The 23933-nt window shown below is 42.3% G+C and overlaps 2 protein-coding genes and 1 long non-coding RNA gene across 7 annotated transcripts in view; 2 read left to right on the top strand and 1 right to left on the bottom strand.

Moving 5' to 3' along the window:
• The window catches only part of homer1b (homer scaffold protein 1b), a 16651-nt gene extending 4569 nt beyond the window's left edge, over positions 1–12082 (top strand). Inside the window, exons 1-9 of one of the 3 annotated variants that reach the window (XR_004776490.2) lie at positions 1–377; positions 4123–4254; positions 4936–5028; positions 5628–5785; positions 9789–9945; positions 10206–10316; positions 10408–10488; positions 10598–10958; positions 11098–12082. The exon at positions 1–377 is cut by the window's left edge and continues 38 nt beyond it. Coding sequence is in view for 2 of the 3 variants with exons in the window: in XM_027006247.3 (XP_026862048.2) it covers positions 102–377; positions 4123–4254; positions 4936–5028; positions 5628–5785; positions 9789–9945; positions 10206–10316; positions 10408–10488; positions 10598–10786 (1197 nt within the window). In the remaining variant the exon portion in view is untranslated. Of the gene's footprint in view, positions 378–4122; positions 4255–4935; positions 5029–5627; positions 5786–9788; positions 9946–10205; positions 10317–10407; positions 10489–10597 lie in introns of all 3 variants that reach the window. The other 2 variants (XM_027006248.3, XM_027006247.3) reach the window with 2 other exon arrangements.
• LOC145658020 (uncharacterized) lies at positions 7436–9774 on the bottom strand. The gene is made up of 2 exons (XR_014123974.1): positions 8401–9774; positions 7436–8324 (listed from the first exon to the last, which is right to left on the bottom strand). It is a non-coding gene; the product is annotated as an uncharacterized LOC145658020 (long non-coding RNA).
• A 4383-nt stretch (positions 12083–16465) lies between the features above and the next one.
• lhfpl2b (LHFPL tetraspan subfamily member 2b) lies at positions 16466–23130 on the top strand. 3 transcript variants are annotated; one of them, XM_027006210.3, is made up of 4 exons: positions 16529–16596; positions 17477–17593; positions 19354–19999; positions 21756–23130. In XM_027006210.3, exons 3-4 carry the CDS (start codon positions 19591–19593, stop codon positions 22010–22012), a joined length of 666 nt encoding a protein of 221 aa, XP_026862011.1. In that variant the 5' UTR covers positions 16529–16596; positions 17477–17593; positions 19354–19590; the 3' UTR covers positions 22013–23130. The 3 variants fall into 3 exon arrangements, with proteins under 3 accessions (XP_026862010.1, XP_026862011.1, XP_081571172.1); XM_027006209.3 differs by lacking the exon at positions 17477–17593 and having other exon boundaries at positions 16466–16596; XM_081715046.1 differs by lacking the exons at positions 16529–16596; positions 17477–17593 and adding an exon at positions 17622–18915.
• The last annotated feature ends 803 nt before the right edge of the window (positions 23131–23933 follow it).

The raw sequence follows: 23933 nt of genomic DNA, 5'->3' as shown, positions 1-23933 counted from the left end.
TAAGTTGTCTAGTGCTCTGGGAAGCAGGGCACCAATGTATCTAGCTGGTAAGGAAGGATCAGGTACTTCCTGAGTTTCTTTGGGTCGTGGCTTGAACGAAGATGGAAGCCGGGGAGATGATATTCCGACTTCCGGGTCGTGCAAGTTCGCCAGGCAGATTTGGCGAGACCACGGTGCTCCGGCACAAGGAGGTTCACCATTTCTTCTTTGTCCCCTTCAGAGAGCAGCCGATCTACAGTACACGAGCACATGTCTTCCAGATCGACCCCAACACCAAGAAGAACTGGATGCCCACCAGCAAGCATGCAGTCACAGTGTCCTACTTCTATGACAGCACCAGGAACGTGTATAGGATCATCAGCCTGGATGGGTCAAAGGTAAATTGGCCTCTGCTTTGCATTTGTTGTCTGTGGATCCTGCTTGGATGAAAAGATCCCATTGGCTTTACCGCTCAGGCCTGGATTTGGACACACTGATCCCAAATTGTTTTCCACTAAGTGCAGCTTCACAGTCGTTAGCTTAAATCCAGAAAATGAATTCCAATTAAATAGTGCCCTCATATTTAAGCGATCTCCAATGCGTTTGCATTTGTCAGTTTCAGCCTGGTCGAACAGCAATTTCGAAAAAGCACCAAACTGACCTAGTAATGGAGTGTGATTACAAGAGATACTATCAAATGTGATTGCCTTGAGATTTATTCTCTTTCCCTTTCAAGAGCTGTATGCAGTAAAACTGATCAGTCACTCAGTAACCTTACATAAAGGATGCAACAAATTAGCAATGCTGTCAGAGGAGCTATGTAATGCTTGCAAAAATTAGTTCGATTACAGATTTGCATACATCACTCTTTATTGTGGTTGATATGAAATGTGTTACAATTGTGTATACACGCCTCCATTATACTAACCAAAGTTACAGCACTGATTTTACATGGGGTCTGTTTTGGCATCCCTATCTTGCCTCACAGTCCCTTGAGCAACATGCAACACATGACTGCAATGTAACCCCAATGCACTCATCACCACACCAAATGCTCATACATTTTCCAATGCACTGTGTGTCTGCTCACATAAACCTCTTAGATGAGATGAAACTTTGCAATATAGGCCACTGGCAACTCAATCCCAACCTCTTGCCCCTGCTTGCAAAGGGAGTGTGGTGTGGCGCGGTTAAAATAGCCCCACTAGTGTGTGAGTGTGTGCGCTTGTGCATTAGGATTCACTGAAGTCCAGCTCCTTGTTTCAGAGACAGAAATAACATGTGAAGTGTTCTCTGTGCACTGGAGTGGTTTTAACTGCTCTGTGGAGGTCACTGACTTTGGTCCCACGCAGATTACTGTTAGTTTAGCAGTACCACAATGAAACTATAAATGCCGGTTGACTTTGTGCAAATGTTAATGGGATTTATTTCACTGTGAACCCGTTTTGGCAGTGTTACATAATTTCTTTGACGGCTCCGTCCAGTCTGAGCTTGTTATGTTGCAAGTGTTCTTGCTGAACTGGTGTTTAAACACCATCTGAAATGAGGTGACCATATTTTGCTTTTCAAAAAAGAGAGCACAATGCACAGCAGGGTGGCACTGTACAAATCTCACCATGGATTAAAAACAAACTCTGAACATTTTAGTTTTTTTGTTTTTTTTTAAATCCTGGGTCTTTTTTTATTGCATATTGACCACCATTTTCTTTTTACATAAAAATGAAATGTCCTGGACAAAGAGTACGTCGTGTGTTGTGGGTTCTGCAAAATTGCTGTAAATATACTGTATATATGAGCTTCTTCATGAGACTGCGGTGACAGAATGAGGGGGCTGTTCAGTACAGTAGGGTTTCCAAAGGATGGTATACTAATCCATAATCCATTGATTTTTTTCTAATATCTTCCATGATGTTCAATCTGCAACACGCTTCCATTTTCAACCTGCTCATGATCTGTCCTGACCTCTAAATTCCATGAGTGCAAACTGTGGCTTCTACAGTATGCCACTGCTCGACACTTAAGCCTTGACCTAAACTGAACTGTGCCAAGGAAGCTGGCATTAGTGCCAGAACAGGAGATTCCTTATTAATTCTTTATTCTTTATTAATTATCTTGTTAAGATCTTGTTTAGTCTAATGACATTTGACTCCTTGAGTGAATGCAGGTATTACTTAGCTATGGCCCCTGTTTCTTTCTTATTACCCTGTTCGCCTTAAAGTAAAATTCCAGTTTTGTCTCAGAAAAAAAAAAAATAAATTGCATTGTATTGCATTTCAGAAGAAACCATTTCATAGACAAAAACTCTGTGTTTTAAAACACTGTATAACATAAACAATAAAATGAAATAAAATATTTTTTAAGTGTTTTTTTAAGATTAGGACTACAACTCCCAACTCCAGAGCCCGTGTGCTGATGCTGAGGTTTGCAGCCGTCCACCCACTGCAGCCTCATGCAATTATGACCCTCCAGCAACTGATTATCCAGCTGCCTGCGCAGAGTCCGATTAGAGCGCCCGCCGCACTGATCCTCCACTGCATCGGAAAATAAAGAGAAACCATGAGCTTAGTATTCAGCTAGCAGAGCCTCATGTATGGACATGAAAAGGCTACAAACATCCAGCTCAGCTTCCCTCACAAATGCACTCGCTTTAGTAGCTGACACACCTCACTTCAGGGTAACGATGGCAAGATTAGTTCAGCCACTGCAGAGCGTTTCCCGTTAAGATTTAGATTGATGCGTTATCTTGATCTGTAGCCTAACATTAGATTTGATGATGGGACTTAACGACGTGTCAACATTAAATTTTGTTCCAGTTTTATTTCAGGACAGTATTTGTCATGACCAGTGTGAGTACTGGTTTATGTAGACCCATATATGGCTGTATAATAAAGAGGTGCATGCTCTACTGTATGACCAAGACCACACCAGGAGCATTGAGACTACAGTGCCAGCAGGCATAATCACTCCTCCGTCTGAGGGAGGATGAATGCGGGACAAGGGAGAATGCTCGCTCACTTCCCACCACTCTGGAGGAAGCATTGCATAACATGCAAAACACAAGGGAAGCTAAGGCCCACTGTCAGCTTTCATAATCTTCTGACAGAGTGGGCCCCTCAATGGAGCCCACCTCAGTCTTGTGTTTCCCAGATGTGCCTGTCTGAGAGTAGCGGAGCGCTAAAAGCCTTTTATGCTATACATGTACGAACCTTATGCTGGTGTCCACAGCTGCCTTTAATTTGATTGTGTAAAGTCATTATTAGTTCCACAAATTCTAGCCATCGCTGTTCCCCTACACATACAAAAAATAGGCTCCCAAGTGACTTCACTTCGATACCTCCCTTCCTCCTATGTTTCACTCCTTTCTTCCTCTCTCTATCCTCTCACCACCCTCCTAGAAGCTCTCAGATCCACACCCACACAAACACATTCCTGGGCTCTAATGCTGGCCATTCCCTCCATGACATTTCGCTACCTTATAAAAGCAGCAATGGCTCTTAAGCGTTTACGGTTGGACATTCCCACCCCGCTTAACCATTTGAGGAGACAGGCGAAGGATTTATTGTGATATCATTCGACCGAAGTATCTTGCCAGTGAACGAAGCTGTTTTTCCAGCGCTGCCTTTGTTTTGAGAGCAGTATTAAAGGGCACATGCCAGTAAACACCCCCACACACACACCTCCATACACACACACACACACACACACACACACACACAAATTGAATTCTGTCAGTCACTGTGCCACGCTTTTTTGTAGAAGCTGCGTAGTGAATGTGGGTGTCATGTTATCAGATCGTTATTAATTCGTTGATTCCCTAAGAGAAACTGGGAACACTCTATTATCTCCTTTGAATCCTGTCTACACCTTCAGAGGTCAAATCAGTTCATACTAAATGGGCACCTCGCATGACCCTCCTCAACTCCCAGTTTGACCTCTACGACACATATGAAGTGAGGAAGCTGTAGATGAGAATTATGGGTATGGAATTCTCCCAGCATCACCATCCAGTGGGCATGCGGTGCCGAGCTGCCGACGGGAGGCGTGCTCCAGGTGCTTGCGTGAGGCTGCGTTTCCCGCTCGCAATCCATGTTCGCTTGTTCGGTGGCTTGCGAAGAGTCATGCTGTTCTTTGTAATTGCCACAGGCTATAATAAACAGCACTATCACCCCGAACATGAGCTTCACGAAAACGTCGCAGAAGTTCGGGCAGTGGGCAGACAGCCGTGCCAACACAGTATACGGACTGGGCTTCTCTTCAGAGCATCATCTGGCTAAGGTGGGTGGAATTTCTCTCTCTCTCTCTCTCTCTCTCTCTCTCTCTCTCTCTCTCTCTCTCTCTCTCTCTCTCTCTCTCTGAGCTGGGGAACACCTACACACTGCTCTAATGAGAAGCTGTACAGTCATCAGTGCGTGGGAGGTTTCTTCTGCGTGGTCCTCCCCTCCCCCCCTCCTCTCTCTCTCTCTCTCTCTCTCTCTCTCTCTCTCCTGCACTCTCTCTGTCTCTTTCTCTCTGTCACACTTTCTCTCTCACTCTCTTTTTCTCTCTTACTTCTCTGCATTATGATTAAGTGCTGTCATACACTGGGGGTGGAAAATCACCAAGGCCTCACTATCAGGCTTATGTAAGAGAGACATCATGCCCTTACACACACACACACACACACACACACACACACTCACACACACTCACACGCACACACACACACACACACAATACTCCTTGCCAGTTACATTCCTCTAAGCTCTGTCTTCCTCACTTGCTCTTTTGTTTGCATCTAACAGTGTATGTATATATGGTGTATATACATGTATACTGCATGTATAAATGAATGTACAGCATATACATGGTTGCACATTTGGTTTATTCGTCAATAACGTACCTGAACTGCTCATGCTTACACTATTATGACATTTCAGATTTATACAAATGTGCAAACATGACCTTATCTCCTCTCAGTTTGCAGACAAGTTCGCAGAGTGTAAGGAAGCAGCACGCCTAGCCAAGGAGAAGTCCCTGGAGAAGATGGAGCTGGCAAGCTCTCCTTCTCAGGTGTGGAAGCTTTCACTGACCTCACTGGAAAGATCTCAGCAATGCCTTTGATGGCAGGGCATTGCCTCAGTGTGTTGCATCACTCTTTGACATTGATGCCTTGGGAGTAACATTTTAATTCTAAGACATGTTAGAAAGTTTTATTAACAATTGCCCAGTGTTATTAAGAACAAAACCTAGGAATAATTGATACATTTCTAAAACAGCCTCACTTGTCCTAGTCTGCGCTAAAGCCCGAGTCTTCTTACTGTAACTTGTGTTGTGAGTGTACAATTGGACTGTCAAAATCACAGTAATTGCTGTGACACTACTGTATATTCCAGTTTAAAGATTTGTTGTTATAACTAGAGTCACCATATGGACTTTCCATAGGTGTGTAGATGGATTCCTCCATGTTCTCCCTTGTCAATTAGCAAAAAATGTGTAAGAATGGGTGCTGGTTTTACATTACAACATTGTAACAATGGGTGCTGGTGTTACATTACAACAATGTAACAATGGGTGCTGGTGTTACATTACAAGAAAAAGGACTGTTTTACTCTGAGAGTGGATCAAGTCTGTGAGGCTCGACGTGAGCTCCTGTCTGTGGTGCTTTACAGGAATCACCTGCTGATATACACTCACCTCTGACCCCTCCCGTCACCTCTGACCTCTGCCGAGTAAACGGGACAGGTGATGATGTCACCTTGTCTGATGTGTCGCCGAATTCGGAACTGCAGTCGGATCTGTCCCCAACCACCCAGTCCCTTGGCCACAGGTAACTTAAAAACATGAGCACCTCATGAGTGTGTACGGAAGTGCACTGCAAAAAAACCCAGCAGCTTTGCATTCGGACTCTAAGAGCTCCTTTCAGGGTCCTTCATGCCTGCTTGATCTGGAGCCACGTGCTGGTACTAATGCTTAGGTTCTGCTCTTTTCAACAACCCAGTACCGTGTTGCAAAAAGCACAGCAGCATACGTTACATAATCTCACACAGTCTCTCCCTCACCACAGTAAGTCTTTGCATGAGAAGACACAAATGTACAGTTGCCCTAACTGCACACAGCACCCACACTGCACCTGTTCATCAAGCAACTATTTAAGTGACACATCTTGCCAAGAGCTAGTGTTGAGCGACTAAGAGATATCATTGAAATATCATTGACAGTTCACACGATCTCCTTGGGATCTTCATGCAAATATACTCACCGTGGCGAGCAGATCTTGTTGACTGGTCTAAAGCAGGTGTCATCTGTTTTTGAGCGTCTGGTGGGATGAGTCAAACTTCTGACTCAACAGTGTCTTGGTGGCCCACATTATGACCATGCTCTGTTCCTTTGGGATTAAATATATTTATTTAATTTTTAATTTTTTTTTTCTCCCTCCAGAGACATGTTTAAAGCATGTCAAGTCTGCTCCCTCTGATAAGTCACTGCGCGGTCACCGGCACTCGTGTTTGGCCAATGCACACAGCACATGGGGTGCTTTCTGACGTTGCTGGATTTTCCCTCAGGGCAGCAACTCTATATGCATATTTCTAAGTCATTTATTTCTCTGGTGCACAGTTATTCTGCCAAATCTTGCATTTCTCTGATGTTTTGTAGCTCCATAAATGGACTCCTTCTAAGCCTGTCTTTGTTTACTTAATTGTTTTGGCCTGGATATGCAGTCAGTACTCCAAACCCTGCAGAAATAGTGTGTTTTTCCTTGAGGATTGTGCTTTTCTTGACTCTGTGACTGTTGAGATGCAATTTCATATTGTATTTTAAGAATGATTGATTATGCACGTGTAAACATTCCTGAGCAGAGTTTAATTTCAGCATTTATTAAATATTGTATTTCCTTTCATCAATCAAGGTGTTGTAGTTAATTATCTAGTTATTACATGTCAGATATGAAGTAGTCTTCTAATTTTAGACTACATGCAGTGTTTGTGACTGACTGACTTCTTCGTACGCAAACATGAACAATACACAGACTGTGTTTACTGATAGGTTGCTTTAACATGATCCACAGATAGAATTACTTTTTTTTCAACATTTGCAAATACCAGAAACTGAGCTTATAAGGTGTGTAGCCTGTGAGGGGCATTAGATAGAGGGACATATATTTACTTTTCGCACTCATGTAGCACGTGAAGATAAAGCAGATGAGAGGCTGAAACGTGTGGTGCTCAAAGACAGATTTTACTCAGGTGATCAGAGCTTTGTTTGGGCATTCACAAATGGATGAACGCACCTGGAAGAAGCCAGTGTGCTGGGCTCATGCACAGGCTGGCAGACACAGTGATGGAAGTCTTTCTGTCTGATTTTATTTATTGATTCGTTTCTGGTTTGCTTTGGGGAATTAACTGTTTTATACCAATTTCCTAATCATAATTCTGCTATTATTTATTCTGGAGGCATAGAAATGATACACAATGTTGCATAGAGATATAAGGTTTATTTAAAAATTGGAATGTTTACATATAAAATTCAGGTATACTATGAGTAAATTAAGGAATGATATCCAAGACCAAATGACAAATCTGTACATTTTGAATTCAAATAAACAAAGCATTTTACTGGTTGATAGATATATCTGTATCTCTCATTCTTATTTTTAAATGAGCATTCCATGAAAGAACTAATTTATATTTACATGATTCCTTATCATGAACATAATGTCAATTAATTTAGACAGCATTCCATAAGATGCTGTAAGGTAGTTGGACAAACAAACTTGCAGTGAACTATTACTCATTTGCAATGGTGGTGTCATATCACTGGTGGTGTCATAGCAGTAGTGGTGTCATAGCAATGGTGGTGTCATAGTGATTGTGGTGGTGTCATAGCAATAGTAATGTCGTAGTGATAGTGGTGTTGTAGCAATGGTGGTGTCATAGTAATACTGGTGCCATAGCAAGTGCTACACAGGGTGACCTATGAAAAAAGGGCTTTGTCCATTGTTCATTTTTTGACATGAGATCAATAGTGTTATTAAATTAAAATAGACATTTTCCCATCTAACACGTTCATTTCTTTACACTTTCTAAAAGTCATATGACCACAAATTCACCACTGGCTCCTTCTGGCTACAGAGTGGACTATCATGACGAGGAAATGAATTAGGTTAATTTGGGAATTTTGTATGGTAGTTCCATGAATGATGAACAATAAAAAGAAAAAATATAAATTCTCAAACCTCAACACACAGCTGTAGAGTAGTTCCCAAATTTGAGTACAGGATCATACAATTTTTTTTTTTCCAGAACAATAAGTTAATAAATAAATAACAAATGAAATATGTGCTGCATTTTCATAGCAATAAAATGTCTCTAAAAAGAAAAAAGAAAAAAGCATCAGTAAAAACATTAAACAGATGTTTGAAAAATGAAAAGCTTGTTTACTTACCAAACAGAAGTCCCTTTTAAATTCTCTTCTTCCTGTACATTCAGGGTAAGTCTGAGTAGAAAGTAAGCCTCTCTCTCTCTCTCTCTCTCTCTCTCCTCCCCCTCTCTATCCTCCCTCTCTCTCTCTCTACTCTGTCTCTCTCTCCCCCCTCTCTCTCTCTACTCTGTCTCTCTCTCCTCCCCCCCTCTCTCCCTCTCTGCTCTTGCTCTCTCTCCTCGCTCTCTCTCCTCTCTCTCTCTCTCTCTCTCCTCCCCCTCTGTCTCCCTGTTTCAGCCTGTGTTGCTGAGCGACGGTGCGCCTCGTCTGCCCTCCCTGCTTGTGTGAGGAGCTTTATAAGCGCACGGGGCTCCCGCACAGCATGTCCTCCGTAGGTGTTGGAATGTGTAGGCAGAGTTGCTGTCAGCTGGACTGAGGGCCGAAAGAGGGAGAGAGAGAGAGAGATTGAGAGAGAGAGAAACATGGGGAGAGAGTAGAGGGAGACAGGAAGAGACAAAGAGGGAGAGAAGGAGTGATGGAACGAGAGAGGGAGGGAAAGAGAGGTGTGTGCTGGCAGTGTCATGGGAAATGCAGGAGGGTTGGCGTCTCTCCTCCTGCAGTACAGGCGCCCAGCATGCCGATGTCCTGAGACCCAGTCCATGGTTCCACACTGCCATGTGGGTGTGTGAGAGGAGAAGGCACGAAGAATCGTGCCGGGGGAGGATGACGATGCACAGAGCTGCTTCATGTGCCACAGAAAATGAGGGGCAGCTGTGTGGGTTGTACCACTACGCAGTGACATCACCACCATGGTTATCTCTCCCCATGTGTTCCTGTCCCCTTCATCACTGAACGGAAAACTAAACTTTCTTTACAACTCTGGGCGCACAGGCATGTTCTGGGTCTACAGTTGCTGATCCCATAAAACATTCCTCCAGACAATACCGGACTTCTATTTTGGTGGGCAGATATTTGGCTGAATTTGTAGTTGTCTCTGGTGTGATGCACTGGACTCCAGTGGCTGTTGTGCACAGGTGATTACATGTGGTCTCAAGTAGCCTCTCTCTGAAAGTCTATGACCCTCAACTATGTTTTTTCCCCTTTCCCTCCCAAATGGAAAGAAAATAGGGGCACTCAGAAGAGATGTACCCTGAGGCCATATTAATGAGTGATCACACACCCTAATGTGGAATCATTCCAGTAATGTCTAAAATTGGCCTGGAATTGTAAAACTCTGCAAAACCAAATCTGCCTCAAGCCAGACTGCTCGTATTATGCCCATGTTGTTTGTACTGAGCAACTGCAAGTAATGAAATGGTAGTATTTCATAGGTGCATAGGAGTGAATACATTATGTTTCATCATTACTTTGACACCATCGTTTTGCCATTTTTTGCTACGTTTGTTGTGCAGCCCAACCACCAACAAGCACTGGGAAGCGGAGCTGGCAGCTCTGAAGAGCAACAACGCCAAGCTCACGGCAGCTCTGCTGGAGTCCACAGCCAACGTCAAGCAGTGGAAGCAGCAGCTGGCCGCTTACCAAGAGGAGGCCGAGAGACTACATAAAAGGGTGAGGAGAAGCAGCCGGACCATGAGATAAGGCAACACGGCGAAGTGCTAAAACCCAACGGGAAATCGCTTCCAGAAAGGAGAAGATGAACAAAACCATGTGGAAAGAGATTTGAGAATACGAATGTTGGTTTGAGGTTTTTTTTTTTTATGCTGTTTGTCTTTTAAGGGTTCTGTGACTCGTAGTATTCATACAGAACCAGTAACAGCCTTGACAGTGATTTTTAATATTGATTGCCCTTGTGGTGTGTGGGCCTTCAGGTGTCAGAACTGGAGAGCCAAAGCAATCAAGCCAATGCAATCAAATTACAGAAGACGGAGCTCAACCAAACCATAGAGGAACTGGAGGCGATGCTGAAGGCTAAAGAGGAGGTACAAGCTGAAATTCTAAAGTATATCCTTATATTTCAGTCCCTGTTACATCCTCTCTATGGAGTTCTAATTAACCTTTCCCTCTTTACAGGAAATGGAGCGGCTGAGGGAGGAAATTGAAGACGCTAAGCAGTTGCAGTCACAGAAAGAAACCCTAGAGCGGAAACTGGAGGTAAGGACCGCTAACCTATGTGACACCATCCACCGGCACATCCACGAGCCCTGGAGGAGCAGCACCGCGGTCCCTTTACCCGCCCCGCGCTCTCGCCCATTCCTCCCAGGCTACAGGTGCCAGGAGCAGGGAGCTGGAGGAGCAGCTAGCCAGCGTGGAGCATCGCTTGGAGTCCAGCCTGGAGGCGCAGGAGAACTTCCGCAAGGGCCTCAAGGCGATGCTGGAGATCCTGGACGGCAAGATCTTTGAACTTACAGAGCTGCGGGACAACCTGGCCAAGCTCATAGAGGAGAGCTAGGGGCAACCCCCGCCCCACCCCGCCCCGCCCGCGCGCCTCGGAGTCCGAGGCGAGGCGCGTGAGCGACAAGACCGACATCCACGCCATCTCGGGGCCCGGCCGCACGAGTCTGCCGCACTTTGACTCCACGCCTTGGTGACTGGAGGACTCGTATTGTACACTTACTTGTATGGTATGATAAGCATTCGGTTGCACTTGAATTTGTACTTTTTCAGAGGGTCATGTATCTTCAGTGACACCGCAGCCTGCTAGGTTATATTGTCCAAACAATACTCCTTTTCTTACTGTTTGATTTCCTTATTCGTACACAGGTAGTCGTCCTCATGAAAGTAGGCAGCCTACAGAGATCAGAGGTGGCTGCGTTAGGCTCTTCCTTTCCAAGGTGCTGGTTTTGTGTGCCTGGTGATTGGCTCTGCTGCCGAGGATACTCTAATCAATCACATCCGCTGGATATTCGGTCATACATCATGACTGGATGTTCTGAGCCATATCTTGTAGCCAGACCCTGTCGTCTTGCCTCGTCACCTGGGAAACTGCCTCAACGTTCAGTCGGAGCTTCAGGATACTCTATCACTGACTTCCTCGCAAGAAAAAAAACACCTTAGGAAATCACCACTTAGATGAAAGTGTGGTGTTATTGGCCTGTAATGTACAATGAGCAATATTAGAGAAAGTCTTTAAGCCACCTCAGTGTAATTATCAGGTATTCCAGCTCTGGACTAATCCGTGGACTAATGTGATTTTAGTGGATGTACGTCCTCATCTAGTTCTCCTCAGACCAGTTAGAATGCTATTGGATTGTATTGGCCTTAGTTATATTTTTCAGCACTCTGTGTTTGACTGAAGATTCTCTCGTATTTTTTGTTGTTGTTCAGTTAACATATGCAGTATGCTCATCTTACAATTTGAAGTGATCTGTGTTATTACGAAATGTATATGCTGACAGATAAGGGTATATAGAGAGAACTGTCAATATGATTGTATTTATAGTTGGGAAATTTTCTTTTACATTTCCCAATATTAATAAAAGCTGTTTAAAAAGTTTGGTGGAAAAGGTGTTTAAGCAGCAGTAGTGGTGAACCTCACCTAAGGCTTACAGGATGTGTTTCATAGTGTACTGAGGAAATCAAAGTTTGTTTTTGCCACCATAAAGCATTTTAAAGTCCAAATGACCGCAAAGTCCTCTTCAATTACAAATTCATTTCAGACCACAGGGGTCAGGATTTATCTATGTATAAACATCACTGCCCCTGAAATGTTTCTAATCTTTGTTAAAGTAAACAAACAAAAAAACCCTTTCCATTTCTATGACCTCATTTGTGACATTCTAGCACTAGATCTGACACACAGCATTTGGTTTAAATGAAGGAGGATCTCTACCTTGTCTCCCTATTGGACTCAGGCTGGGTACAGGGAAATCACATCCATGATTACTATTACTGATTCACTGTAAAATCGCTGCGACAAAATTTCGATCAACTGCCCAGCCAAATGTTTCGAGAACACAGCTCAACCTTCCAGGCGCAGAAGGTGCCCATCAGTGCTACACAGTACTGCGCCAGTGCCACCCACACACTCCGCACGATACGGTTTGTGAGGAATGTCCACCGTGAAGAGGGCGACACCTTGTGGTCCATAAGGAAGGTGCACTCCCTTATGAAGCCCTGTACATATCGGATTCAAAGTCAGTCCGAATCGTTAGCAAGTAGGTAAAAAAGCTATTAAATATCAAACTGAGGATTAATCTTTAATTTGTATATAAATCAATGTTATGCTACGGCTTTAAAATTTCCCTTACTTTGTTTTGTTTTGTTGTATATCTGTGGACCATGCATGTATGATTAATTCTATAAGCTTTCTGTAGCCCCCTTTTGACAGATGTATAGACAGCACGGTAGTTAGAAAGCGTTAGATTGCTGTCCACAAAATTAGGAGCCACTGAAGACAACCGAATTGCTGGAAACAGCGAGATCTACTATCTCACACCACAAACGACGAGGAGCAAAATAAAACATTGAGTAATTATTGAGATTATGTAGCCCTAATCTGTACATATTTAAGAAATAATCCACAGTGTACTTGTCGTATCCAAGTGTACTCAGCTATGGCATGCTACGTTTACCACCCTAGTTTCTTCATGTGATTATCTGTTTGCACTCATCCTCAGAGTTGCGCTTATCAAACCTTACTTTTAAAGCCTACACTTTCCTTCCGACGTACGACAAATGCAAACCGACCTCCCAGTCATTGGAGAACAACCTTTCGCCAAGCGCCTAGCTATTGAAATAGCCACTAGAGGGAGCCAAATCATACTGAATTACAGTCAAACGGCATCTGTCACTTTCACTTACTTAAGTTAATGGATGTTATTGAAAGACAGATTTTTTAAATTAAAATGTTTTATGTCATTCTGAAATATATGAAGATTTTTTGCTTTTCATACTTCTGCCTTTTTCTTCGCTCTCACTTTCTTCACGATAAACGTTTAGGTAAAAAATGCATCTTTGTGAATAAGTTTATAATATTGAATCGACGACCGCATTGCACATCTTTCTACACACTTCGACTTATCGCTCCCATTTTGTTTTGGAATGATATGTGCAATAAAGGTTGAGTGTATGTATTAGACTGATAATTGATATTGTAATATTCAAATTCACAGACAGGAATATGAAGAATATAGACACTACAAGTGGTTAGGCTTCTCTCGCAAACTTCAGTACTCACCACCTGGTTTGAATCCTGGACTGAAGAACTAAAACAAAGCAAACAGTAGGATGTCAACTCTAAAATTCTTACCCTTTTAGTCATAGGCCTTGCTGTGAGTCGAGGTTTGCCTTGGCTCCATTAACAGCATCTCTGGCAGACCAGTGGGACTTTGGCAGCTGTGGCCTGTGTGGCCGAGAGCTGAGAGTTTAACCGTGTAATAAACCCTCAGACTAGCACCTTTCTTCACTGGACACAGGGCAAAGGGCATCTAATGCCCACAACTTCGGCTCTTGAAGGCACGTATCCTGAGATCATAATTAAAGTTTCTGTCTCTAGCACCTCTGCATGTATTGTTGGAATTATTATTATTATTATTATTTTTTTGGAATTAACATTTATTTGAATGAGTGATTTTTGCTTATTTGTTTTGGAGCATTACAGTTTAGCAATAATATGATATCAGGACCAGCAGTACAATTAGTAATGGTGTAAGTATTCAATTATGACACAGTCAAAATATTTGTACATTGTAACTAAATATGCACTGTTGCACTTTCCCTTATGGAGTCTTTTCCCATAAGGGAATAAGTATGTAGCTAAAAATCATTAAATATACTATTGATTGAACTTTGAATGCATCAACAACTGTCCAACATGCAAACATACCAGGTCAGTAAAGGGCTGGCTGGTGCAATGTGGGCTGTAACAGGCCAAGACCTCAACCACACTGAGCTTTAGACCAGCATTCTCCACAATCTTCCTTCCTCATTTGAACAGCGTCCACATACATCAAGTGGTTCGAGTAGCAGTTAAGATTTAGCTCCTGTCAAGTATCAAACGTAATTCAGACAAACTGTTGTCTTTACTGCACAACACACCTACTGTCTCCATTATGAATCATGAAAACAGGTGGAGTTTACTGATCTTGGGTCAGCCTCACAGCCCTCATGACCTGCAAGGGTAACTGCATGAGTGTCTATAAACCCGCAGCAAAATGTAGCTCAGTGTCTCAGCGCTCCCATTTATCACTGCAAGTATGAAATGTGTTTGCAAGACATTTCCTCTCTCAGGAACTCTCTGCGGAAGCTAAAAGAGAACAGCAGGCCAAAGGCATACAGTTAACCCGCAGTCCACATAACGAGTTATGTAAACTTCCAGAGGGTTTCATACATGTGCATGCTGATGGCGTTCAAGGTGCGTGACCTCAGACCAACCCTTCAGTGTAGCGCTCCTGAACTTTGGCTGCTGCACAACTCTGAGGCAAACTCTTACAGTTTAATATATAACACCACAGCAGGAGTGTGGGACCATATAAAACATGTTTCAATGGCAGATGATTCATCACATATTACCTTCTTTTTGATAAATCTCACCTGACACACGATAGTATGAGCGACTTTTGATTAAATGGATTCACAGCTACACATGACTACAACAGAACAGAGGTAGGGAAGACATTTTGGTCTGTTCCTAAATGGGGTTTTCTATTTTTTGCAAATTTTTCAACATATGGAATCACCATCTTAAATGAGCACATGTGGAATCACCAGTTTACATGTGAACACATGTGGACTCACCAGCTTACGTGTGATCACACTTGTGACACACTTGAGCTTGTCATCTTCCTGGTGCCAACTCTTCTGGTTTTGTCACAGAAAGATGTTCTACATTCATATTACTTTAAGGATAAGAGTTTTATTTTTTTTACATAAACTTCACATTCATTTACCACTTTTCTGTTACCGTTTCAGAGTGTGTGCTTAACTCTTTCATATTTTTTATAATTTATGTTTAATCAATGATCCTTTAAATCGAACAGTATTGAATGAATGTTTATTGTATTTGAAAAGCATAGTTTAAAAAAAATCCATCTAAAGTCGCACTTGGAGACAACATCAGTGATGTTACCTGGGGCCATGGGTGATTCGGGTCTTTTGAACATCAGACGTCATCTCCCAGGCGAACCACCTGGGAGTGATCAGCTCCTAGCTGGATTCCAGTAGCATGTGCCCACAGATCACTCCTTTTGATCCACAGCCATCCAGAGGCTTTTCCCATGGCAGATCTTAGGCAGAGACGGAGCTGCACAGCCTCTGCAGACCATGCATCCTCCTTCTCCACTCCCTCCCTGCGGCACTCGTCCACCGAGTCTGCGGACTTGGCTCACATCCTGGCGTTGGCTTCCTCCATCCCCTCCTCCCAGGACACAGTGAACTCCGGCGTGACCACCTGCTTTGATGTTTCTGGATGCAGCACAGTGACTCATCTCAGGGTGGTCTCTGTGATGCACTCTGGAAATCTGAGTTGCTTCCGCAGATAACTGACAATGGTATCATCTCAATCAAACAATGTAGCACAAATAATGAAAGACTCCCTTAAATAATAGATGCCGGCAGCCGTGTTAGAGAATCTTTCAACCCTTGTATAACGCAGCTGAATTTAAATTGTAATTCGTGTGAATAATAATGTTGTGACTAGATAGGCCCGATGCCAAGACCTTCTGCTGTAGTCATTACGATGGGTGTGATGGATCACACGCGTGACCCTCAACAAACTCATGCTGTTCAAATACTTGGGCTGTAATTCTTGCTCTGTATGTCAATGGAGGTTAAGGTCGACTTCCCCCACACTTTCCCAGACAGGGCACATAGAGATGAGATTCACTTTCCAAAATAACAGTTTTCTTAAGTAAGTAAACATGTTAAGTAAACACAAGGTGTGAAAATGACTATCAAAGTTGAAAAGCTAGAAAGAGAGAATTTGAGTTAAGTTCGTGTTGCAATATATATATATATATATATATATATATATATATATATATATATATATATATATATATACACACACACACACACACACACACACACACACACACACACACACACACAAATGCTTGAATTTGATTACCAAATAGGAATCTCAAGACAACTTTTGAGAGAGAGAGAGAGAGAGAGAGAGAGAGAGAGAGAGAGAGAGAGAGAGAGAGAGAGAGAGAGAGCGAGCGCAGTCCCTGGTGAAAACTTCCTGAATGACCACAGTGCTTTGGCGGAACAGTGGAACGACGAGGAGAGAAGAATGAACCTCTCGTCTATAACGCACAGGTCAGCATATGGTCTTTGCTCTAACTAATAAAACTATGCCCCGTAAATTCGCTTTCATTCATGTCATTTATAGAGAGACGCGTGGGGAATAGCGTTTTGTCTTTTGTATGTTCCAGGTCGCACTGGCAAATGTGCTTGCCATTCAAGGAAGTAAGATAGATTAGGTTACTAAGTGTAACGGGATATTCCTTTACATTTCCCCGCTATAATGGGAATATATAAGCATATATATATATATATATATATATATATATATATATATATATATATATATATATATATATATATATATGCTTGAAAGATTAGTTGATTTCTGCGTTGAAGAGCGTTGATCTACACCAAGATCCACAAAATTTGTAAAATCGTTAGACAGAACTCAGAGATAAGTTGTCATTAGAGCGTACTTGTACTCACACGTTCAGTCTTAAATGTTAAAATCCTGACATGTACTAATTCAGTACATCTAATTCAGCCATAGGAAAGCGCAGAGAGGCGTGTATTCAGCTTTAGCGTTGTACCGCCGCCTAACAATGGCTATTTTCTGTTGGGTAATGTCTAAATGCAGACCAGATTCGGGCTGTCACTAGACGGATTAAAGTGTTTTATTCTCGTACCTCCGGGTACCATAATTCCTGTTAAAGTAACGTTATTTTAACAGGAGTTACGGTACCCGGAGGTACTCTCTCGCGTGTTCTAGTAGAATGCTGAACAGGGAGTTTGGGGTATTAATTAATTATAATGTACACTAGGTACAAAGGCTTGTTGTGTTTTTTGTTAACAATTCCAGCTACTTTATTTAACCCAGGTCACTTGAAAGTTAATTGCTTTATTATATGGTTGTGATTGCAAATACATCAAGTGTGTTCTCTTATGAATGCAGTGAATCTTCTTTGGGAGTATGGAATTGTTTGAAACTTAATCACATCCCAAACGTCCAAGGAATAACTAATGGGAGACATAAGCAAGGATTCCTGGGATCATGTGACCAGTCGCTGGGGTAACATTTGACCTATTAGACATTGAAACTCCATCTGTGGATATTACTAGGTCCTTTGATCCACTTTAGTGGGGGTTTGCAAGCTTTGTTATGCAATTTAAGGAACTCTCTGCGACCCCAGCAGGAGACATCATTGTCTCTTGCACCTCACAGCAACTTGAAATTGTGAAATTGTTCAGTGGCGTCCCTTATGGATCAGTCACTTTTGTCTTACTGCCCTTTATTTTAAGGACATCATGCACTCTTGATTTGATTAGACTGCACACACAAGTTTCCTTGTGTGTTTTCAAGTTTAGACACATTCAAGTGTCTGTCCAGGTAAACCGAGGACCACATGATTACGAACATTTGCTTTAGTTTTACACTAAGATGATTTCTTGGTGATGGCCTGTCCTGCTTACTTGCAATACTTGTAATGGCAAGATTTATTTTTACATGTCAAGCTTTATTTTATGATATTTAGATCATGAATAGAATAGAATAGAATAGAATAGAATAGAATAGAATAGAATAGAATAGAATGCTCTATTGTTGTTTTGCACCAGTGCAATGAAATTTAAGAATAGCTTACATATTGGAAGCAACCAAACAGACTTACAACACTTTAATCGTAAAACTGTACAAGATTCATATGCTTGTTTCAAGTTTCATAAATCTGTTGCAGTTATTCCAGTAGTATGAGCAGACCAGTAACCCCAGCGAGAGGTTCTACCTAATGTGAAAAATGAGTGACAGCCAGAAGTGTGACAGAAAACCCGTAAAGATTCATGTCACCCCCCTGGCGCCATTTAATGAAGTGGTCCTTTAATTACTAACTCTTAACAAATGCACATTCAGGTTTTTACTATGAAAAATAAGCCCCAATTGAGTTAAATAAAGGGCCTGTTCACTGTGTAAAGCTCCACTGTAAGAACACTCCACTGTCTCTGGTGAGCTCTGATGTAATTGTTGATGCAGAAAATATATCTGTGATAGCAAACCTCTACTTACTGTCATTTTGCGTATAGACTACCTTCATTCTGTTTCAATAAAAGTGTGAGTAAATTGAAGGTTCATATTCCATGTTATGCGCTTTCATGGTCTGTTATGATTGTATTATGACTAGCCTGGAATAGTTTCACTCCCTTTGCTAACAGCATTGGTTTCCCTTGTGCTTGCCCGCACAAGCTCAAAGCTATGCATATGTATTGCAGTCTTGCCATTGCTTATCAAAGTGAGAACCTGTCATAACTCAGGCATGAATGCTCTCTTCCCATCGTTACAGACACTTTTTGATGACTTGCTTAAGAACTACCTCTGTTCAGCTGCTTTTTCAGTAATTTGTAAGTGACTTTGGACAAATATGTATAGTTCCAAATTAAATATGCTTGGGTCTCACTCACCCAGATCTCCAGACAGCGGTGTTGCAAGGTTTAACTGGCACACTAACAATGGGGCCACTGTTTGGTGTTTCCAAATGCTATTTAGAAATTGTTCAAGACCTTCTTTACCAGCTTAGAAGAAACTTGGGGACACAATACTGCATTTTGAGAATACAAAATCATCAATTTCAAGATAAAATAAGACAGAAAGATTGTGTACCTAAGTGAAGGGTTTTAGGGGTCTCAGGCCTGTTGAAGTCGAAGGTGTGTGGTCAGTGGGGTTGAAGTGTTCTATGTTGGTTCAAAGACCTTGAGCAATTTATAAACACCAGAAAATGGTAGCCGAGACATGAACTTAATCAGAAAAACCCACATCTCTCTCTTGTTGTTTTTCTGTAGGTGTCCACTTTGTGTCTTCTCAGTTTGACAAATCCGCAATGAGTAATACTGTGCAGGCGTGCATTTTGTCATACCAGGCGTGGATCTTGTCTGGCACAAACTTCGGCTTTTGAAGAGGTCGCTATGAAAGTAACCCTGATAGCCTTCAATTGATATGCCTCAGAGGTGTCTTCCTGTTCAATCGAACTCAGCGTGATCAAGAACATCCGTCTGAAGCAACTTCGTGAGATCAGCAGCATGCGTCACGTCATCGTAACGTGCCGCTCGATGCTCTGGACCTTAATGAGTATCACAGTGGCATTCGCTGAGTTGGTGGCCTTCATGAGTGCAGATTGGCTAGTAGGGAGTCGATACCCCTCCCAGACAAATGCGTCACTTCCTGCATTGGCGGAACCTGCCCTGCCTACCCTCGGCCTCTACAGCCGCTGCACCCTGGTGGACCAACAGAAGATGTTCCAGTGTGGCCCTTATGCTACACACTTTACAGAGATTGCAAGTGGATTTTGGCAAGCCACCATTATATTCCTAGTTGTTGGAGTCTTCCTGTTGTCCGTAGTGGGATTTCTCTCAGTGTTTAGCATGTGTTTTCAGAGTATCTTTGGGAAAAGTATCTTTAATGTTTGCGGCCTACTTCAAGCTATCGCAGGTAAGAATAACAACAGGGTGTAATATTTTGTTTCCTTCACTATTACTTAAAGTTTTACTTTGTCTCAAAAAGTCTTGTCTGTATACCTTATTAGAACTGAGTGTCAGTGTACGGATTACACTGACATCGAGCCAATGGTAAATCTAAATATAAATGTTTGCAAATCCAAATGGTATTACCTACACTGGCAGAGCACCATCTCGCAATTAAAGACATTGATAAGATAATTGCTACCAAGTTAAACACAAAATGTTGCAAACCTTTAAAAGCAGTTACGGCTCTGCTCAGACCTGTGCTTTGAGATACGATTCCTGATAACGTAATGTGGTATGTCTCGTATTTCATCTTCCTAGCCCCTCTTAGGCCTCCAGTCTTCAGTTCAACTGCATAGACTAAAGACAGAAAAGTAGGGTGCATATTTAGGTCAGATGTTGAAGCCAATGCGTCCATAGGATACGGAGGCTGGCGCTCCTCTGATGTCTTCCATCCACCCTCAGAGACACAGCCTGGCCTGGGAAGCATAACTATCTGAGCCACTCTTCAGTAAATCATTCACTAGACCTTGATAAATCTATTAAACACACGAGTATTGTGGTTCAGTGGTGGCATACTGCATATATTAAACTACAGGTGTAGAAGCTGGGATGGCTTTTTTAACAGCTCCTTGAGTTACAGTAGACAGCATCGCCCTGCGGTGTGGTGAAAGTCAGAAAATTGCTGTCTCTGATTTCAGTGGTGAGTAAAGCATCTGGACCACATTGTCTGCTCCAGCACCACCTACCCCTCCACCCATGCTGCAGTCACTGTGTTATGCACTTTCTGTGGGGAAAGCAGGCAGTTCTTCAGCTCTGTACCCTTCCTGCCCAGTCCAGGCTTCTTGATATCAGCATATCAACAGTACATCGTCTCACGTCCATTATAAGGGAGGATTATTTACTAAAGGGGTTTCTGTTGAGACAGGAGAGCTGGGTTGCACTTTAACCTCAGTGAAAGATTTATGACAGTGGGGTTGAGCAATTCTTAAACCGCCGGAAGAATGGCTTCAGAGGCGGGTCTTTGCGTGCCCAATTTGATGATAGAGAGAAAATGCACACTGGGAGGAGCCTGTTTATTATGGCGGAGCCAGTCTTTTCATTTCTGCAGCTGTACCATGATGTCACTCTTTCAGGGCAAGAGCATGCCTAGATGATCACATCGAAGTACTTTTAAATAAGCTCTTTGGAAAAATCACTGAGATATTGATCAGGACGTGTGTCCTTTGATAAGCCTTCTTTATCTGAAAGGTTTTCCCCAGCAACCGTTCAAAAGATATCACAGTTCAAAGGATTTCTTGTGTTTTGTCAGCAACTGTGAGATCTTCGTTTGTACACATGTACTAGAAATGAAAGATGAGCAGCGTTACAAAACATGAATCACATCCACCATAAGAGGGAATAATTATTCATAGGCACCCTGTGCCTACAGTTCTAAGGTTACACACCCCAGTGATTTAATACAATGTCAATACACAAGATAATAACAAAGTATATGGGCTAACTGTGATATGGCAACGGTGATTGTAGAATAGAGTAGAATATACACATAAAAATGCACATGCAAGAAAATGTTTAAACACTGGGCTGTTCCTAAACACCTGGTCAAACCCACTTAACCTGCATGATGTGTCTCACTGTATTGATATATTCCTAGTAAATACATATGTATGTAGGTTCCTTATGCGTATGTAAAATGACCGGCCTTTTCCTCCTTGGTCCAGGTCTGTTCCTGATGCTGGGACTGATGCTCTACCCAGCGGGCTTTGCCTCTGAGAAGGTGAAGCAGTACTGTGGCCAAGATGCTTCTCCGTATAAATTGAGCAGTTGCTCCCTGGGCTGGGCCCTCTACACAGCTATAGGAGGAACCGTGGCCACTTTTGTTTGTGCCACGTTCTCTGCACAGGCTGAGATTGCCACCTCGAGTGACAATGTGCAGGATGAGATCGATGAAGGCAGGACACTCATCTGCGTGCTGTGAACGTGTCTAGTTAAAGGGAAAGCGGTTGTCCAGTGGTGACTTGCTTAGTCAACAGCTGTCGTGATGGGTCCTTAGGTCTGTGCTGCACATATGCACATACTGTTATGTGGAGATTTCTGTTTTATGCATTCCAACCTCTAATCAATTGGTATTTGTAGCAAAAACATGCAATTTCCAGCAAAGTTCTTTAGGCTTTCTTTTTGCATTTTTGATCACTATATTATTCCAAATCATTAAGTTTTTTATTGAACTGTTAACATAGTTTAGGAAATGCCAATTTCATTATTAATTTTCTTTTCTTTTTTTTATCCCTGATAGTTCACTTAATACTTATGTGTATAGATGTAGTTTGGGGGGATATGGGGGACGTGCCCCCCCCCCACAAAATTCCTGCCCACAGTACTCATATGTGTTATGTTGGGTGGTGTGAGCTTTGTCCCCACAAAGTTGACATGAAAGCTACGCCACTGCTTATGTGAGCCCTGCAATGTTTTGAGGCCTGTTGGACGCACTGGTAAGAAGAGAGTAAAGGCCTGTGTCTGTTGTTTAAGGTGCTATACACGAAATTCCATACTCTCCATAACTGACTGTCTAAGCCCAGGTGTTCACTTTTGTTTAGATGCAGATCACCTCAAGGACGTGGCCTGTAATTCACTCACTCACTCACTCACTCACTTACTCATGTTTAGTAGTCTCAACCAGAGGTGCTATATAAGAGCAGTGCATCACATCAGTTACACTGTGCATCCTCGTTAAGATGAAAAGGTGCTGTTTTATTTTAAATTTACAGTGCCTGTACCTGCCAAAGTAATAATGTATCTTAACTAAATCCTCATCTCTTTTCAGCTTAGCTTTGTGCTGCTTTTTAAAAGTTGCAATAGATACATGCAAGAAATATATATGTTGTTTGACCATTCACTCACATTTAATTAATCTCTGTTCTTATATCAAACTGCAGTAGATAAGTGGGTATTTTCATACTAAATTTCTCAACCTGTCAAAAATTTTGCTGTGGTTATTTCCCATAAATTTGTTATATTAACAAATGTTATTTTTATATTTGTGACTGTGCGTTACATTTACCATCCATTATGAAGTAAAACTCTGAATGAAAACACCATTTACTTTCTTTTCTTGTGTTTTGCATGTTTTGTTGTTTGCCAGAATTGTACAAAGCACAAGTCAGGAAGCAGGTTCAGGCAGCAGGAAATCCAGAATAAACTGCCAGGAGGATTGCTGGCTGTGTCCCTCGTCAGCACCACCTTAATAACAAATCTACAGCTCTTCAAAACACACAGTGCTAATATATCAAACTGGTCCCTGAAGTAAATTTAAAGTTGCAGAAAACACAACTGATTAGTCAAATTATATGAGAAGAGATGAACAATATAAATATAACAGATGTTACAAAAATTGACTGAAAATGGTGGGTAATGATGGCAGTAAGGCTCCACCCATAGTTGGGGTAAGACTGATCATGTGGGTTCTATAATAACTTGCTGTGATCACTGTGGTAAAGGGAGGAATTCTATGGGATTCCTCATACAGAAGGCTGGAATCCGATGGGAGAAGATTCCAGCCTTTTCCTTGCCAGGCTGTGTCCCGAGCTCGTAATTCCCTGTTCGGATCTGAAACGCACAACGGGCCTCTTCATCTTGCATGACCAGGTGATCAATTTATAATTAGGTTTACAGTGATTAATGTCTTTTCAATGAAGCAGCCTCATCCCTGATGAATGCATGTGGGACTTCCCACTTAAACCGCTGTCCAAACATGTATGGTTCCTGGGTTTGTCTCATTAGAGCCCCGTTTCCTGCTCAGAGCAATTAGATTTTCCCCTCCTAGACATATCTCAGCACTACGCTTGTATTCTCTTGCTGGCTTTCTACCAAACATTTATTTGTGAGGGTTTGGTGTTGCT

The sequence above is a fragment of the Electrophorus electricus genome, chromosome 5, assembly GCF_041902795.1.
Source record: "Electrophorus electricus isolate QZ-2024a chromosome 5, ASM4190279v1, whole genome shotgun sequence".
In the NCBI taxonomy this organism is placed as follows: Eukaryota; Metazoa; Chordata; class Actinopteri; order Gymnotiformes; family Gymnotidae; genus Electrophorus; species Electrophorus electricus.
This window is presented reverse-complemented; position numbering and strand designations above follow the sequence as displayed.

What these genes read in the sequence shown, in the direction of transcription:
- lhfpl2b (XM_027006209.3), top strand. Translation starts at nt 19,591, where the DNA reads ATGCGTCACGTCATCGTAACGTGCCGCTCGATGCTCTGGACCTTAATG. An exon ending in CCTACTTCAAGCTATCGCAG is followed by an intron (nt 20,000 to 21,755) that starts GTAAGAATAACA and finishes TCCTTGGTCCAG; the next exon opens with GTCTGTTCCTGATGCTGGGA.